This window comes from Notothenia rossii (genome assembly GCF_949606895.1).
Source record: "Notothenia rossii genome assembly, chromosome: 10".
Taxonomy (NCBI): Eukaryota; Metazoa; Chordata; class Actinopteri; order Perciformes; family Nototheniidae; genus Notothenia; species Notothenia rossii.
The window spans coordinates 34,147,969-34,167,743 of record NC_136908.1 but is presented as its reverse complement, the minus strand read 5'-3'; the positions used below and the strand labels follow the sequence as shown (position 1 = coordinate 34,167,743).

The 19,775-nt window shown below is 40.6% G+C and overlaps 1 protein-coding gene and 1 long non-coding RNA gene across 2 annotated transcripts; both read right to left on the bottom strand.

The window, feature by feature from the left end:
* Positions 1–1,848: 1,848 nt before the first annotated feature.
* On the bottom strand, positions 1,849–3,745 carry LOC307022628. Its single transcript, XR_013803460.1, has 4 exons — positions 3,579–3,745; positions 3,132–3,192; positions 2,418–3,049; positions 1,849–1,980 (listed from the first exon to the last, which is right to left on the bottom strand). It is a non-coding gene; the product is annotated as an uncharacterized lncRNA (long non-coding RNA).
* Positions 3,746–10,479: 6,734 nt separating this feature from the next.
* Positions 10,480–16,409, bottom strand: LOC307022427 (uncharacterized protein). The gene is made up of 6 exons (XM_079655239.1): positions 16,374–16,409; positions 16,016–16,155; positions 14,257–15,911; positions 12,886–13,044; positions 12,646–12,721; positions 10,480–10,664 (listed from the first exon to the last, which is right to left on the bottom strand). The coding sequence occupies exons 1-5, from the start codon at positions 16,382–16,384 to the stop codon at positions 12,671–12,673; spliced, it is 2,016 nt and encodes a 671-aa protein (XP_079511365.1). The 5' UTR covers positions 16,385–16,409; the 3' UTR covers positions 10,480–10,664; positions 12,646–12,670.
* Positions 16,410–19,775: the final 3,366 nt, after the last annotated feature.

The following is a 19,775-nucleotide window of genomic DNA, read 5'->3' as shown; positions in this document are numbered from 1 at the left end:
CTTTAATAACTTAAATAATTCCAACATGTTTATATTGTCCATATGATGTTGGCATTTAAACCCCACCAAATCAAATCAAAACTACAATAATGGTGATGAAGTCTTCCTGTCAATCCTTTTATTGCTTCAGGGTGTGAATGGGCAGGGATTGGCACGGCGGCCCACATTGAAAATGACTTAGGCCTCCCTTTGTTGATCAAATCACTTAAACACAAAGTCCATCCTCCTGTCCCTTTGGATGAAGTGCTTGATGGCGGGGTCATGCAGCTTATCCTTTGCCACTCCAATTTATCATTGTAACATGATAGAATTACGAACAAAGAATGACTAAAAAAGCACTTATATACTAGTAAAGGACTGGCTTATCTAAAGCCAGTTGAGTAGCACTTGAAATGTTTTGGGTCTAGGAAACCTGATGTACTTATATGATTCTGTTTTCTTTAAGTTCGTATCTTCTTGGTCGAATGCACTTATTGTAATTTGCTTTGGATAAAAGCGTCAGCTAAATGCAATGTAATGTAACTCAATCTTGAAAATGACTCGGTTAATAATTTCGCAACGATGTCATCACTATCACTGACATGAGCCATCATGAAGGAACTTATGCTAATCATAAATCTATCGATCATAAATCTATCGATTAGATTTATGATTCGAAAATTATAAAAGTAGGGAAGACATGTGGATATTATCCGGCAGAACAAAACGTGCATTTATCTAACAGGTTCGTTTTCCACAGACCTTATTTGGAGCTATTTTCCAAACGAAATAAGGTCCCATGGAGGTCCCCCGGAAAGGGAGGGACTTCGCCTCTCTATAGCGGGCCCTCTGGGCATTTGACGGGTTTAGGTAGGCCCAGCGCCGTATAGATAGAAGAGTTACGACAGTGGAAGTCCAAAAACGGTTATCGTCACGTGGTTCATGCAGACGAGAATCGTTCCCCGGAAGTTCATGGCGGGCAATGTGAATGCATTGATAACAGGAGATAGAACTTCGACTTTTGGTAATTATTAGTGAATAAAGGTTTTGATTTGCAATATTTATACAACAAATCGATATATGTATGTATTTACATCAATATGTTTTAAAAAATAAAATAGAATTTGCTAATATTAAGTGATAATATTAGGATTAGTGTGAACAACTAGTTTACATGTTAGGCTAACAGTGCCTTGGTTAAAGAGCCTGTTGCTGTTTATTTATAGCTTTGAATTCTTTCAAACCAATATTATCTTCTTAAACTTGTATAGTAGTCAGGAGCATCACTTTCTAATGTTTATTGATATATTTAGAGGGAGGGGATCTAAAGGAATGCTTCAAAATTCAGATTAGATTCATTTCTACCATTTTCTTAAATTCATGGTAGTTTCAGTAATCCCATGGTAATTGAGGACACAAGTTATCGAAATGACTAATGTCATCTTTATGGCTTTCGGAAAGGACAGGAGACCGACAGGTGACTATCAAAGGACTAGCAGCAGCAGCATGATGATGATGATGATGTTAAATGTGTTGTTTTAGGAACATCCATTGCAAATACATGGAATTCAATAAACATTGAATAGCATATCATGCAGTTTGTCTGTGCCTTTTCCTCCGTGTTGTCCTGGTTTGCTGTGCTGCCTCCTAGTCGCCACCATGGTTTGCTGTGCTGCCTGGGGATGCTCAAATCGCTCAGAGAAAGGAGTACGAATGTACGGCTTCCCCACTGACACAGAGCGGAGGAAAAAATGGCTGGCTCAAGTCAGCAGGAGCAATTTCACGACCAACAGCAAAAAAATATGTGAGGTAATTATATACAAACACTGCATTTGCACTTTTTCACAAAACGAAAACCACACCATTGGGAAAGCTTAATGTTTTGTTTAATACAAAAAAACAGGGAAAGGCTTGAAAAACACAGAGTTGAGACTCAGGGTGCAGGGTGAGGGTCTCAGTGCAGGTATTCAGGCTCCATTGAATCCCCCTCTGGTTCTTGTGCTGAAAGAGGGAGTAACAGACAGGAGAAAGGGTTATACACACCTATATAGCACACCTATTGGATGGGAAATTGCCTTGGGGAGATAAGGTGTGGTCTTTGTTCTCAACTGAAGTTATGGAACTTTATTATTTGTGAGTTTAACAAAGTATGACAAATGGCATCAGTAACAGATGTGATATTAATTTCTATAAAGTTGTCTCACATTCTTGGTCATATTTTATATACAGTATGTAATGAGTATAACATGTCCAGTAAGTATAAAGTGTTTCCTAATACCGTGTATTCAACCACTATGGAATATGTATGTGGGCAGACAAAACTGAGTTGTTCTGTGTGTGAAGTAACCTCAAGTCACTCCGCAGGCACATTTTGATACAGACCAGTTTGTCAAGGCAAAAAAGGGCAAGACTAGGCTGAGAGCAGAGGCTATACCCACCATCTTCGTGCATCGCCCTGTGGTCAAAAACAGAAGGGCCCCTGCACCACGATTCACCCCGGGACCTGTATCTACAAAGCCCATAGCTCATGATCACAGCTATAGTGTGAAAGGTGACACAGGTATAATAAGTATGAACTCTTAGTAACAAAAGTCATATTTCTTATTTTTAAGTGGTATAATATTTTAAATGTTCGAAAATTTACAGTGCCATGTCATCACTGCCCCTCCACCCGTAACATCACTGCCCCTCCACCCGTAACATCACTGCCCCTCCACCTGCCAACATCACTGCCCTCCACCTGCCAGCACCCAGCCAGAGGAGCGCAAACAACAAAAACAAGCAAGGTGTCCCGTCATGTACCTGGAAGTTTGGGTTGGCAAAATGGAGTGAGAGAGGGACTTGAAAAACCTTGGTGGCTCTCTACTCATGTTGTTACAGTTGTCTTGGTTACACCTCTCAAGTTTTTTTTGTGCCATTTCTACATCTTTAGAAAATATGAAATAAAAAATTGAAGTGAAATCAACCTCTTCTCTGGAGAACAAACTTTGATTTCTCTGTCTTGTGAGTTTGCAGTCTTGCTCCTCCACCTGTAACATCACTGCCCCTCCACCTGCCATACAGTAGGTTACTAAAAAGATTACTTATATAATACAGTGATAGAATACATTTTTAGTATGCTTACTTATATAAAACAGTAGTATTAAACTTACCTTGTGTTTTCACTCTCACTTAAGTCCCTCTCCCTTTGACATCAATCCAAAATCAGCTGAGCTGCAACATAATACAGACAGGTAATAATCAACATAATCACAAGGACACAATATGGCTCTGCTAAAAACACTGACTCTTACACGCACCAAACTTTATATTTATCTAATATTTAACTCCCTCCACCCCCGCATACAATCCCGTTTATAAGCCCCTCTTCTCTAATTCAACAATGTTGGACGAAATGACATTAAGAGAACGGAATTTACAATTAAAAGGCTGTTCAACGTGTGCTGCTAACTTGATCCGGTAGCTTTATCTGTTATCTGTAAACGTTCCCTAAATCTACTAATTTAGGGATAACCCACTGACATCCTTTAATACACATGTTAATTTGAATCAGATGTCCTGATAATATCCGCAATATAAATCTTTAAACTTCTTCTTACCTTTCAAAAGTCTGTCACGAACGGTCTATTATGCTGCAACTCTACTGCGCTGCTAGCCTTGGCGCTAACTTCCGGGGAACGATTGAGAGGCTCCACGATCCGCCATTGCTGTAAAAAAATTGGTCCATTGGAGTGAACGGAGATGACATAACTCTCAGTCTATACAGCGCTGGTACAGAGGGACCAACAAGCTCTCCCGTCTTCACAGTAACGGCCCGTTCACACAGCGGCGTGCGTTGAAGCTTGCCGGCGGGCGTGTCTGAAACTCGATCAATCACATAAACCTCCCGCCCCTGACACACAAGCAGCGGTTTGATTGGCTAGAGCTTGTACTGGCATATGATTCGATTGGCTGACGCTTCTGCCGATGCTTCAAAAGTTGAACATTGCTAAAATCTTGCAGCGAGCCACGCCAGCAAAGCTCCGCTTCGCTTCCCACAATGCAGTTCGGCGAAAAGTGACGTCACCCCATTCAAAGTGAATGGTGAAGCTTTCAACGCACGCCGTGCTGTAACGGCCCGTCTACACTACAGGCATCAAAAAATCTTGAAGCTGGGCGTGTCTGAAGCTTGGCGATTTTTTGCGAGCAACGCGAACAACAACCAATCACATGAATCTCCCGCCCCCGACATACAAAGCAATAGCAATGTTAAAATGAAGTAAACTGGATATAAACTCTCCAAACAGGCGAAAAACCTTACAGTTTCACCCACTGTCTCTGCCACCTCCCTCCATGCCTGGTTCCTCCGGTTTGTATCCCGGTAAATAGTTTTGGTCGTAAAGAACCGGGTGATTTGCTACCATAATATCTCGTTTGGAATATGAGGAAATGAACTGCGGTCTGGCTCTCCCAGCTTGCACGCGGTTTGATTGGCTGCGCTTGCACTGGCGGGATTTGCAAAAACGGGATTTGATTGGCTGATGCCAAGCATCGAGCCTCAAAAGTTGAACATTGTTCAACTTTTGATGCCGATAGATGCTCGTGATGCTTGCAAAGCCATGCCATGCTCCCCACAATGCAGTTCGGTGAAGATTAAAAATCTTCTACGTCACCCCATTCAAGTGAATGGGCGAATCGTTGAAAGCATTTTTCGATGCCTGTAGTGTAGACGGGCCGTAACTCGCTCGCAGAGATGGCATTTAACCCTGCACATTCCAACAAAAACTGAACAGGCAGATTCAAAGGATTTATTTATTTGGAAATGTTATTTTAAACACAATTAAATCAAGTTATTTAGGTAAAACTAATGAAAATAATGGATAGGATAATTCAAAAGGACTTAGGAGAAGAGACTACGGTACTTTAGAGAATCCGACTGCACTTTCACTATCTGACGTGTTTATGATGCGCCAGCGGACGTCATGAATGTGCGTCTGCTGCTGTGGGGAAACTATGGAAACTACAGTTTTCTATACAGCGGACTACAACATGGATGTTTAATAAGAACGAGGGACTACTGTAAACTCATTTAGAGACTCTGCACCGTGCTCTGATGCTGTTGCTTTATGCTTTATGAATGTGGACAACAGAGAAACATATTCTTCATGACCAAAGTTGGAATTGAAATAAAAAAGGAAAGTGAAACTTATGCTGTTCTCCCTCCGGTCCACATTCATACAAATGATCCCAATACGTATGATTGTATGAACTATGAAAAGATCATAAAATAAATACAAATGTATTTATTATAAATGTTAGTCCTTAATATCTATCACTGTGTATATCACCTTTCAAACATCTTTTAAAAGTTGAACAAACACAGCTCAGTAAAGACTGTGAAATGTTGACTTTATTTGATCATTTCAGTAAAAACTAAAGTTCATATTTCTCTTTTTGATTATAAACTGATGAGCGTTCAAAACAAAGCACTTTGGCAAGTTACCGTAACTTTCATGATACAATCTTTCGGTCATAATCGGTTGTTTCCGTGAACGGCCGAATGTTGTGTGACGGCAAATGCTGCGGCTGCAAGGCATTGTGGGGCAGCATTTTCTCCTCTCCTTTCGTAAAGGGAGGTCCAGTGGTTCCTAAGCTAAAGGAGGTTATAAAGGAAGTTTGAAACCTCCTTTCCTATCATCTAGAGCACATGTGTCAAACTCAAGGCCCGGGGGCCAAATCAGGCCCTTGGTGGATTCAATTTCGGCCCACAGGATAATTTTAAATAACTATTAGATCTGGCCCACCGGTATATTGCACGCACACCTTCACTCAATCCTGAGGATTTCTTCAGCTCAGAGCCTGACCCCAAACATTGATGAACTTGCACCCAGGATGAGATGCCAAGTATCTGGCTTGACCTAGCATCACAGAGCAGCAAACTGACTTTCAATCGATGTTTCATTCTGCACTTCTTTTCTTGCGACAACAGGGCATGTTTGTTTTTTTCTTTGAGGGAAATAGTTTTTTTGAAGCTGTTGTTGGCCTGTGGAAACATGTACTCATAAGAAATGACTCGGGAAAAGCTGCAGATCGAGCCATAAGAAATGAATGCAATTGATTATTTAATGTTTAATGTTGCTTTAATAGGCAATCATTTAAGCTTTGTTAGGTCCAGGTTTAATATGTCCAATAAGTTCATTTCAATAATTTTTGCAATAAACATTGAACCAGTCCAGCCCTCGACGAGTACCGATTTTTTTATTTTGGCCCACTGTGTATTTGAGTTTGACACCCCTGATCTAGAGAATTCGATCGACACTTGGCTGCCACTGAGGGACTTCCGGGTCATTTCACTCCGTTAGGAAGGTAAGGTTCCTAAGCTAAATGGACTATTCGACTTCAGCCCAGTTCTTATTATACATCCATGAAATGAAGCCGCTGACGTCACTTCTTCTTCTTCTGTTTTGGGTTTACTGGCAGGCCTCAAACAACTTCACGGCGTATACTGCCACCCGAAGTCCCCGGCCGGAAGTCCCGGAGTTGGGGACTGGCTTCAGTAGAAGCCTTCCGAGTAAATCACCAGAACGCCGATACCTCCTCATCTCCACCGCTCCCATGTTTTCTTTTGTGTTGTCATAAGTTAGTCTCTCTGCGTTTGTGCGATTAGCTAATGTTAATGCTAATAATGCTAATGCCAGGATAGTAAAATGGCGGCTTCACAACACTTTTTGGGAGTTTTACGGGCCGTGGTTTGCATTCCGCCCAGCCAATAGGAACCTTTTTCTCCCATAAAAGTACCTGCTCTCTAGTACCTCATTCACACCAACGGTGTTTCAGAGCCGATTCGGAGCTGGAGCTTGAAAAGCACCGGGTTTTCCTGTTCACAACGCAGCGGAGCAGCCTCTTAGCTCCAGAATCCGGTTTGTTTCAAGCACCAAAAAATTGTCCGGCTAGAGCAGTGCTTCTCAAAGTGTCCGTGAGCGCCCCCTAGTGGTCCGTGAGTATATTGGTAACATTTCACATTTGAAATAAATAAATACATTTAAGTTTTCCGCACTCTCGCGGGAATATCTCCGCAATGGAGCAAGCTTAAGTTTCAGCGCAACATCTTCATCACACATGTTGCCACTTGTTTGTACCATTTTCAGGCGATTTGTAATCTGTTCTAGAAAAACTATGTGTTTTTGGATATTTGTGGAGTTAGGTGGTCCGCGAGTGTTTTTTTATTGGTCAAGTGGTCCTTGGTATGAAAAAGTTTGAGAAACACTGGGCTAGAGCAAAAGCACCGCATATGTCACACTTACGTCGAGGCGGGGGCAGGGGCAGGAGCGGGATCAACTCCTGAACAACAACAAAGAGCCCGCATTTTATCCAGTTTGTACCCAACAATGGAGAAACTTAACAAGCAGCAGTGGTCCACTGAAGAGACCAGCTACCTACTGGGAATCTGGTCTTCCGAAGAGGAACAGAGGAAGCTGGAGCACAATCGGCCATTGTTGTTGTTGTTGTCGGTGTGAGCTGTGAGGGGTTTCCACGCGGTTTGGCTTTATGAAGCAGGCACGCAAACGGTTACGCAATGACGCAGCACTATTCGGACTCTGGGCGGAGTGAAAAGAGTCTGAGCTAAACCGAAGAACCGGTTCTGAACCTAGCACGGAGCTTGAACCGGAGTTGCATTGGTGTGAACGAGGTATAGCAGGGACGGAAAAGGGGGTAAAAAGGTTCTCATGAACACATTTTTGTTCCGGCTCTTTTTGGTGTGAACGCGACATTTCGCAACTATATCGGAACTTAAGTGGGAAAAGTACTGCGGTTTGAACGCGCCTAAGCTCTCCCGTCTTCACATAACGCGCAGAGACTGCATTTAACCCTTCACATTCCAACAGAAACTGAACAGGCAGATTCGAAGGATTAATTTTTTGGAAATGTTATTTTAAATACAATTAAATCAAGTTATTTGGGTAAAACTAACGATTGTTTTTTTTAATGTTTTAAATTTAAGCTTTCGACCTTAATAATTTTGTGAGGCGTTTTGCTGAACAATATGGTAATCGCCGCATTCAGCTAATAGACATGTCAACTTGATGCTCTGCTCACGGATGAGCATACAAAACTGTTAAGATGATGACCTTACGTGTGTAAATATATTTTTTTCTTTGTGGGGGTTTGCCCCCAAAAAACAGTTTTAAGTCCTGAGAAAGTCAAATAAGACGGTGTGTAAAACTACACTGCCCAGCCAAAAAAAAGTAACCACTTTGATTTAACTAGGCCAGTAGGTAAGGGCTTTCCACTGGATAATAACTGAAGTATAAAAGAATGCATGACTGAAGTAATGGAGACCATGTTTGAAGGCAAACAAAATGAGAAAATAACAGGTCAAATCAAAAAAATTCGCCTCTCAGATTCCAGAGCAACCAGAAGAACATAAATACTGGCTGGTGATTTGATTAATCAGCTTTGTGATGGAATAAAAAATGCACAGTGCATTTCCTTAGCTGTGGATGAGTCCACTGACAATTTTCAGTTGCTGGTGTTTGTGAGATTTTATGATGAGGCAAAGGGGGAGTTTGTGGAAGATGTGTTGGGCCTGACGAACCTCAGTGGACACAGAAGGGGGCAATACATTTATAAAGCACTAATGGGAATGCTGAATGAAAGAGGGTGCAGCTGCCTTTATTCATAACTGTGCAGCTCTTACACTGCGACTCTGAGGGATCAAGCACAGACAGAATAACAATGAAAACTGCTGCATACAGATTATTTTAGTTTTTGAAACCTCGTGTTAAGAATCTTGTTGCAATTGTTTAAAAGTTTGAATGACCGGAATAAACTGATATTTGTCTTATTGAAAAAAATGGTTCGGACCTTTAAGATTTGTATTTGAGTACCCCTGTACTAGGGTATGTACAGGCCTGGTGCTGGTGAGGCCATCGCCCTTTCCACAACATCTCTGGATCTGCTGAGCTTGGGAGGCATCGCAGAGGCCTCCAGACACCCTGGGGAGTCTAGGATTCCAGCCTTCTTGCAGTTTGTGTCAATATATCAATCAGGTAGTTGGTCATCTTTATGGCCAGCACTGAGAAGATTCTTCTAAATTTAACACGGCGCTGCTCCTGAATTGTCTGATGTATTTGAAGTCTTCAACCCCAAGTACTTCATCGGGCATGAGTTCCACTACTGCTGTTTGCCACTCAGGAAGAACATGTTGCTTTTTCCAGGCAGTTTTCATGAGGTACCGTAGCAGCTTTGAGTTCCAGAGCATACGTTGAGGCCTGGTGCTGATGAGGACATTGCGCCTTCCACAACACCTCTGATTTTATCGTGCTCACAATAATTGGCTAACTGTCCACCATTAGGCCTTCCTCATTTTATTCTTCCCTGCCTTCACCAATGTTTCGTCTGTCAGCGCTGTGTTTTTTCATCCACCTCGCGATCAAGGTACCTGTTGGCCTTACTCGCCACATCTTGCTTTCTGCTGATGCTCACTTTCTCCTGCAGTGTCTTCTTCTCATTGTCGACAGGCCCTCTTCTCCAAGGGCCTGTCGGTTGTTTAAACGGAAGAACAATTACATCCAACCTAGCAATGTTGTTATCTTACTGTCTTCAAGTCAGGTCATGGAACAGGCTGTGAACCAATAGTTAAGGACTTACAACTTCAGTTCAACTTCAGGCTAGCATGCAATATAAACAGCAATTTTGAAGTGGATCCTGCTGCTGTATAGTGTAGAGTTCTTCAGAAAGAGCTTTCCAGTTGCGGTGGATTCATTTCAGTACAAAGGTCTGGTAGGCTTCCATTTTCAGGCTAGTAGTTAGTGGATAAGTCTGTCTTGGTGATGCTCTATTCTGCTATTGATACTTTAAGGAGTGTCAGACTATTTAATGCATGTAACCTTAGTCATTGGCACTTGATATATTTCTTTAAGGCCAGACAGGAAGTTGGTAATACATTTAAAATGGATCATCAATTGTTTGCATATGAAGATGTACAACATTTAAATGCAATGCAACAAGAAGAAATATATTATTCCATCTCTAAGAAGACCTGCACAAGCTGCCACAGTTGATAACTTCTCCTCTCAATTGAAGCCAGTGCTCAACAGACCAGACTCCAGGCTAAACATGGCTACTTAACACTTAACACCTTGGAATAAATAAGCCCACACATCGATTCAAATCTTTTAATGGGAAACTTGTTTCCTTTCTATTTAGCGATCTGTCTTTGTGAGTGCATGCTTTTCTTATCTCTGGCTATAGGCCGCTGTGTTCAGATGAAAATGAATTGGAGTAAATTCTAAAACTAGAAGGAAGAAATCATGCAAAAACACCAGCATCTTGTTTAAATCATTATGAGGCAGATTTAATTGTTTTCAATAATGAACATATAACAAATATTTCAAACAAATATGGTTACAATCAAAGCATACATATTCAGTTCCTTTGAATTGATTGTGTTACCTAAGTAACAATTAACTTAATAAAATCATGCATTGCATTATATACAGCTATCACTCAAAGCTGTGTTTGTAATGTTGCCATTATTTATATCAGTATATACAATATTTATATATATTAAACTTCGAAATGTGAGCTGAAATATGGCACAAAAAAAAAACTGAAATAAATAACATTTGATAGTTGTTAAGCCCTGCTGTTCTTCACCGTGGAAGGAGGGTGTGTTTGGTCAGCATGCCTCGGCTCCCTGCAGCCTGTGAAGGAGAGCACAGGGGGGGGTTGGGGGGGGGGATCAACCGGGCTGAGCAGTGTGTGTTGTCTACTGTCCCACAGCAAGGAAGTTTACAACAGGAAAGGTAGATAGAAAAAGGCATGAGTAAAGAGCGTAGACCAACATGGTAAATAAAAAGGTGGGCTCGCGTAAATAAAATAAAATAAAATAGCACATGAACAGCACAAAAAAAGCTAAGCTGTTTTAAAATGAACTTTGTGTGTTTAAAGCTGCTAAACAACTTGACATTCATTTTTAAGTCACCTGAAAAAGAAAAATGTGTGAAGCTGGTAAACTCAGCCCCCTTTTATGGAAGAGAATTAGGGCCAAATGTGAACTTTCTTGAGACCTGACCCAAAGGGATTTTTTTTTATTTAGAGAAAAAAGTCAAACTTCTTAGGAAATACTGACTATAATCTCAGAATTCTGACTTTATCTTAGATCTCAAACATATTATCACATTTGGCCTTAATCCTCCTCTGTAACCATCCAAATGAAACATAAATCCAAAATATGAATCTGCATTTTCAATGCAATCCTTCTAATGATTTAAAAAGCTCTGTACAGCAACAACGAAAATGTGTTTGTCACTACAATGTCACTTGACTACATTTTTTACCAGTTTTGCCATAACTATTACCGTTTAATAAAAATGCAATAATTTGAGCGATGGACACTGCGTAAGTGTTGAAACTTTCTAATGACAGTATGAGAGGAAAAATTGGGGAACCTCACCGGTACACACAAAGTGGACAGAAAGTATTCATAAATATTACAGCACTTTATTAAATACATATTGTATATAGCTGAACTAAACCATGATTCAAGCGGCCACACCATGACTTGAACAAAAGTATATCACCAATAACTTTTTCCTCTCAATGAGACATAACTGCTCCCTGTGTTTCCTAAGCCAGGTGAGTCTTGGTGACATTGTGTCCTGTTGTTTGTTGACTTTACGCTTTATATCCTCTGTTAGTACAGTAGGATTTATAGAAAAGCATGCCTTTGTTTGAAATACACATAAAGCCCAGCCTCCTTGTATAGTTCATCAGATCTTTGGAGTGTGTGTCAAACAAATGTCGTAATGAGTAAGCCCTGATTAAGATCTTCTGTTGAGAGAGTGGGCGAGGTCAGAGGCAGCTATCGGCATTAGATATCTATCAGTTACAAACAGCAGTCAAACTTCAGACATCGACATGTTGGTAGATGCAATCGTTTTTATCTATAGCTGTATTATGATGAATTGAAAGATAAAAAGAACACAGTTGAATTTTGACTGCTGTTTGTAACTGATAGATATCAGAAATGCCAAGGCATTATCGGCATTATACGAATTGTAAATGCCAGTTCCTGAAGAGTAGACATGTTGTCCGATCCAGTTTTTTTTCTTCTACCACTGATAAAAACACTTTGTGTCAAAACATCAAAGGACTATAAAGATGGACAAACATAGTTACATACTCATGAAGACAAACATAGTTATGAACATTATGAACAATTACACATCTCATATACTGTAGGGAAAATACACATGTGCACACAGCCATTTATGCAACGTACAATGTAAAACGAGAGTAATATGAAATATTCTCACGTTGCATGATCATGTACAATATAACAATGTCCCTATTTATTAAGCCCTACATTACAATTTGATAAAGCGTGTAGGTTAGTTCAAACAGTAATTGAAACCCAGCCTTGGCCGCCCAGCAGAACTAACTTTGGAGCCTCACGATGCCAACGATGTGACTCGCGACATCTATTTATCACTATCAGATTACCATTGAAATGGTAACGTTCATCAAAAATCACATTATAAACACAATTTACAATATACTATATATATATATATATATGTATTAAAGTTGCAGATCATTCAAATCCAGAAGGTAATGGCCATATACTGTACCTGGACAGCCATCAATATACTGTACTTGGAAATAAAAAATGAAGTGCTCTACCTGCTGCTTGAGGGCTGAGAGAATCTTAGGGATTTATACTATAGAAGCCTGTTTTGTTCTTCTTGGGTGGATCCCCCTGTTCAAAGAGAGGACCAAAAAGAGAGTCAATATCAATAACTTACACTCAAAGCACTTTTACAGTAGAAGTCAGCATTGCCTTTGGGAGCAGTTAGGGGTTCAGGACACTTCAACACGCTGACCTTCCAAGTGGCAAACCACTGCAGTACTTGTAGTACTTACCACAATGACAGGGGTTGGCACCAGTTTCTGTGTCACTGGGGTTTGAGGTGAGTATACAGGCAGAGGGTTCGGGGATGGTTGTTCCTTTTCACTGTAATATGGATCCTCAGCAGGGTCCATACAACCACTTTCCGTTCGCATACAACACCATTGAAACAACTGAAAGAACGGAGCAACAAAACAGTTCAGATGATAGCTAGGAAACAACTTTTTCAAAAAGCTATGTCCCAATTCATTTCCTCACAAGGCATGGCCTTGAAAGGAGTCCAAAGAGAATCCTGTGCCCCATCCCAAATATTGTAATGGTCTCACTCAGACAAATATTTGACCAGAATTCAGTGTTTTTAAGGATGCTGAAGGCCACAGAGGCTCCATAAATCCTTAAATTTTCTGCAAGAAAGGCTGCAGTTCTGTTATTTTTTCTGGTAATCTGGTTTATCTCAAGGGAATTATCATTCAAATCAACTTTGGTCGGTCTTAAATTGCGTACTTATATGTATGCAAAGTATGGCAAAATGCAGTGTACTAAGATAACCTAGATGTTGCACTCATAAAGGTCAAAGTTTAGTGTGGAACATTTCTCAACACAACAATCGCCATCTTGGCTACGTAATGGAAGTTACGTGGCCAGACCTGATTGTGGTTGCTCCAGTAAACACTGCACTTTACAAATCAAATGAATATATGTGTTGGTTTTTTCACTATTAAATAATGTACCATTATACAGGTGTCAAAAATAATCTACAGTTATCTGTTTAGGGTAAATTAAGAACCACAAACAAACATTGCCAGCTAGTAAGCTAGGTAGCTGGCTAACAGCGCAATCATCACTTCTGGTGAGGGCACAGCAACTATCTGCGATGTGAAACAACACTATACAGTCGAAGTGTTCACAGTGCAAGGCATGGCAATGTATTAAGGGAAGTATCCACATTTACAAAGCATTCATTTCATCTTCTGAGCAACCATTGTTGAGCAGTGTTGCCAGAACATCATATATAGGAGATCAGAACACAGGAAGTGTTGGTGTGTAACGTAGGAGGTATATTTAATGGTTTTATTGAATCAGGATGTACAATGCCAGGCAGAACCCTGGTACTCTCACATACAACTATGCAGCCATCCCAAGTGATTAGTGATGCCGATGACTGTCAATAGAAAGGTTCTATTTAAATAGAAGTTTATTTTTATTTGTTTACCTTTAGTGGTCCTTATAATGGGATAAAGCTTCTGATTAAATGTAAGCAGATTTACATTTTCATGGGTAAATCAAAGTTAACAAAATGAGAAGTAAGTGAAATGTTATAGAGCTTAGAAACAGAAATATTGAAATGAAAAAGCATATTGTATTAAAACTGCTTGATAACTCACCAACATGATGAAGATGATTAACAGAAGCAACAGGATGACAGAGGCCAATACTAAAAGGGCAATACCCCATCCAGGTACAAAGTCACTGCTGTTCCCCCCTGGTGGCAGGGAATGGGTGGGCTTTCCAGTTGAAACACTGTGCGATTCTGTGTGTTTTCCAGCAGGGGAGGTTTCAGTTTGGCTTCCAGATGTTTTTGTCGGATCTCCAATTGTGGTAGTAGCAGATTTGACTGATGACGCCGTACGTACATTGGACGTTGAAAGTGTTGTAGTTGTATTAGGTTTTGGTGCAGTGATATTTGTAATAGTCATTGTTGTGGTGGTATCGGTCTTATTAGGTGTTGTGGGAGTGGTTGAAGGAGGTGGGTCTGTGGCTGTGGTAGTGGGTGCTGTGGTGGGGGTGGTTGAAGGAGGTGGGTCTGTGGTTGTGGTAGTGGGTGCTGTGGTGGGGGTGGTTGAAGGAGGTGGGTCTGTGGTTGTGGTAGTGGGTGCTGTGGTGGGGGTGGTTGAAGGAGGTGGGTCTGTGGTTGTGGTAGTGGGTGCTGTGGTGGGGGTGGTTGAAGGAGGTGGGTCTGTGGTTGTGGTATTAGTAGGTGCTGTGGTTCTATTGGTGGTGGAATGTGTTGTTTTAGGTGGGTCTGTGGTTCTGGTAGCAGGTGCTGTTGAGGTGGTGGTAGTTGTTGTACTTGGGTCTTTGGTTATGGTATTAGGTGCTGTTGTGGTAGTTGTTGTACTTGGGTCTGTGGTTGTGGTAGTGGGTGCTGTGGTGGGGGTGGTTGGAGGCGGTGGGTCTGTGGTTGTGGTAGTGGATGGGTCTGTGGTGGTGGTATTAGGTGTTGTGGTTCTATTGGTGGTGGTAGGTGTTAAAGAGGTGCTAGTTGTAGTAGGTGGTGTTGTGGTGGTGGTAGTAGGTGGTGTTGTAGTAGTTGTAGCAGGTGTTGTTGTTGTAGTAGTGGTGGTGGTTGGTGTGGTGGTACTGGTAGTTGCTGTGGCTGTGGTTGTAGTTGCTGTGGATGTAGTTGCTGTGGTGGTAGTTGTAGCAGATGTTGTTTTTGGAGTGGTAATAGTTGGTGTGGTGGTAGTTGGTTTGGTTGTAGTTGCTGTGGTTGTAGTTGGTGTGGTGGTAGTTTTAGTAGGTGTTGTTGTAGAAGTTGTGGTAGTTGGTGTGCTGGTAGTTGGTGTGCTTGTAGTTGGTGTGCTGGTAGTTGGTGTAGTTGTAGTTTGTGTGGTAGTAGTTGGTGTGGTGGTAGTTAGTGTGGTGGTAGTTGGTGTGCTGGTAGTTGGTGTGCTGGTAGTTTGTGTGGTTGTAGTTGCTGTGGTTGTAGTTGGTGTGGTGGTAGTTGTAGTAGGTGTTGTTGTAGAAGTTGTGGTAGTTGGTGTGGTTGTAGTTAGTGTGCTGGTAGTTGGTGTGCTGGTAGTTGGTGTGCTGATAGTTGGTGTAGTTGTAGTTTGTGTGGTGGTAGTTGGTGTGGTTGTAGTTGCTGTGGTTGTAGTTGGTGTGGTGGTAGTTGTAGTTGGTGTTGTTGTAGAAGTTGTGGTAGTTGGTGTGGTTGTAATTGCTTTGCTGGTAGTTGCTGTGCTGGTAGTTGGTGTAGTTGTAGTTTGTGTGGTGGTAGTTGGCATGGTGGTAGTTGTTGGAGGCTTCATGTTGTCAACTAAAGAAAAACAAGAGGTACACATGTAGAGTGCTTCTTTCAGAAACAACATGTACATCACAGAGGAGGAATTATTGGAATTATGTCATAAAACTTGTTTTTACCTGTTGTATAGCTCATATTCAGTTGAAGAACTTGGGGTTGGATGGTGTTGGCCTGCTGACGAAAGATATACCAGACCATGGGCTTGTTTATTTGGTTGGTATTGAAGCTTATAACTGTGTTGGCAATCACTGATCCAGAGCTGTGAAAGAAAGTGTTGTAAAAAGAACAATAATGGAAGTTATACACAACTATACATCCATTTTTGATATTGTTATAAGATAATCATTACAAATATTTAAGGAAAGATTACTACATCTACTTGCATTTATAAGCAAAAGTAGTTCTAAAATATATGTATATATATATATATATATATATATATATATATATATATATATATATATTATTCATTCATACCTGAAAGTCATTTCCTTAACTCCTTGATAGTGGAGATTTGAACATAAACCCACATCTTTGCAGACATAGATTTGATCTAACTGCAAAAGAGAAGGAAGGAAAATAAATATAGATCAACACATTATAGCTAAACTAGTTAAATACAGAGGTAATATTCACCTAGTAACATTTGTTGTTGCTTGTGTTTTACCTGAGTGTTTTCATTTGATGTCACAATACAAATATGATTATTTGGCATAGATTAAACCATCCATTGAGTTATTAGCTAAAACAATATACAAATCGATTAACAAATTCATTGACATAAAATTACATAAAATGATAGGTTGAGTATCTAGCAGCAGTATACAAAGTAATTAAAATTAGCAACACCTAACTGTGAGAGACATAATCCAGTAAATATGGTTTACGAGTATGTGTGGTACTTACACTTAAGTAAGATTTTGACTTGAGTATTTTTACAATGTATCATTACTTTTACTTAAGTAAAACATCTGAGTACTTCTTCCACTACCCTAACTTCTATGTAAAGGACACACTGTATAATGCACTGAATGGATTTGATTGAGAAATGGTTCAACACAGGTAACATAATGCAGTACATCAAGTTTTTTATTTATTTATTATAAGTTCTTAGTAAATGTATAAAGACATATTCTTCCAGTTCCTCTTAGGTATGTCATTTGCTAACTATATTATATTTTTTAGATATTAAGATTTTACAGGTTCAGTTCATTTTGTGAGTGAGGAAGAAAATATTTGTTTTAATTATTGAATAAGAGTTCGATATTAGCCTGAAAGCTAGCCGATTACAATTAAAAATGTGTTTAAATTGGTATTCATCCTACCAGGGTAGCGACTTCTCCATACATGGTGCGATAATTTTCAGTTGTGGTGTCGAGTAATGCGTTGGTGAAGTTCCTGTTGGTGATCTCTATTGGCAAATTGAAGGACGTGGGAGGAGTTTTCTGCTGCTCTTCTCTGGGAAATCCACGCAGGCCAAGAGACTGAGGAGCCAGAAGCCCTGCAGGATCAGTGGGACAAGTTCAACTCCAGAATGAAAGACATACCAGACCAGCACAAAAACATTGATGTTTCCAAGATAATTTGTCATTTCAAGGGATATGGTCACAGTTTTACCCCTGCAAAACGTGGAAATGAAACGCAGATTTTCAATTCAGCAATGTTTTATTTTTGAAATAAAAACATATTATTATTAAATATATAATGACTCCTGTAGGCTTTTTCTATCTATTCTTCTGCCTATGACTTTATCTATTCAAATTCAAATTATTCCATGGTAATATTGTATTAAAGTTGAACAAGGCATAATCAACAATGTGGAGAGAGGTGTAAATTGATTATTTAGAAATTATAATCAAAAATATATATCAGTTTTAGAAATATTTGACTCCATCTGGATATCAAGCTGTTTCACATATCCCCCAGATGTTGAGAAAGAGAGGTCCATTTATAACAGTGCAGTTATTTGAGCCTATGGGAGGGCAATCACTGAAATGTGACTTTAGGACCGAAGTTAAAGCAACTTTTAATGCCAACTAAGGAACTTGGAAGCCATTATAGAGAAATTCTCATACTCAGAGGAAAATAAAATTCCATGAGAACTTGACACCTCCATTGGCTGAGGATGATTGTGTGATGTGATTAAAACAGTCTCTAAATGGAACGTTCCAATGTGTTTTCTGAAGGCCTTAGAGGCACTTAAATAATTCCAACATGTTTATATTGTCCATATGATGTTGGCATTTAAACCCCCCCAAATCACCTGAACCTGTTCAAATAATCACCAAATGTTTACCTTGTAGATAGCTGAACATAAAACAATGGGCTCAATAACCTAGAGCAACAGTGAAGTTCTTTGAGAAGGCCAAATTCCTTTCGTTGATGAGTTGCAAATCATACAAATATTTCATTTATTTTCATTCTTCTGACCAAATATTGATGCATGATTATTTCTTACCTGAAGAAGCCATGGTGAGCAAACACAGAGCATTGATACACAGCCGTCTCAGGTGCAACATGGTGAAAAATAGCCAGAAAACTTTAGTCCAGTAGCGACCTGGTGATCCGGTCACGCTTAACTACAATAATGGTGATGAAGTCGTCCTGTCAATCCTTTTATTCCTTCAGGGTGTGAATGGGCAGGGATTAAAGGCTGGACCACAAATTAATGATATCTCGACCTTACTGAATCTATGATTCAGATGGGCGGGACGAGTGAAGGAGAGGAATCAAAGATGTCCAAAATGTAAAATAGGAAAGGCTCATGAGGTCAAGACAACAACAAAAAAAATCAACTTTAAAGGAAAAAAGCATGGGTCAACAAATCAACAAATATACCGGAGTGACAACCGGACTACAAAGGACAGTGGGTAAACGGTTAGTAAATGATTGTCATTTAGACAAATAAGGGGCAGAAAGAGAATGGATGGTAATGAAATAACGAGAATTGGGTTAACAGAAAGTTAACATTAAAAAGTTCTAGAATGTGGAGGGAAAGGGGAAGTAACTGCATGACTTCTCAAGAGATACAAGTATTGAAAAAAAAAGATTTAGCTAAAGATGTTGCAGTTAGTAGATACTTCCACCAGGGGTCGGCAACAGGCGGACCGCGGTCCAGATCCGGACCCAGACGCCGACCTATACGGACCCGGTCCTATAATCAATACATTAATAGGGGACTTCAATTTTGAGGGGGCGATTCTATTTTAACCGCTGCCGAAAGGGGGGCGAAAGAGACGAGTGAGCGATACAGGGAGAGAAACACAGAAGAAGAGACGAGAGAGCGGCAGAAAGAAGCGGAGAGGAAAGTGAGTGAAGAGAATAATTAGCGATACAGGGAGAGAAGCGGAGAGGAGAGTCAACAGGCGTGTTAAGGCCCTGACATACCTACCCGATTTTGGGAGTCAGAGGCCGTCAGAGGCAATCGGGCATTAACGGCGCCCTACTCAGGTTGGTGTGTCTCGCACCGTCATTGCTTTACGGCACATTTTCACACCTCCCGCGACCGAATCGGCCAAAGAAAGTCGGCCAAAGAAATCACTCTGATTGGCTGTTGCCTCTTTTGAATGACGAATACACACTACCGCTGCCTGCTGGTAAGGACAGTTATTGCCACTCGTCAACTGAAATCTTTGCGGTGTGTTCGTAGGCGGGCAACGTAGCGGACGTAAAAGTCGGGACGCCTTCGGTACGCGTACTTTGGTCTCAGGCTGGTGTGTAGGGGCCTTTAGCGGCAGACAGGGAGAAACACATAATTACACATGGCGCTCTCCAAGAAGAGGAAAGTGGACAGTGAGAACAGAGCTTTTAACCCAGAGTGGACTCATTCATGTTTATCCTGCCCACTGGAAGCACAGAACCAGTGAACCAGCACAGAAC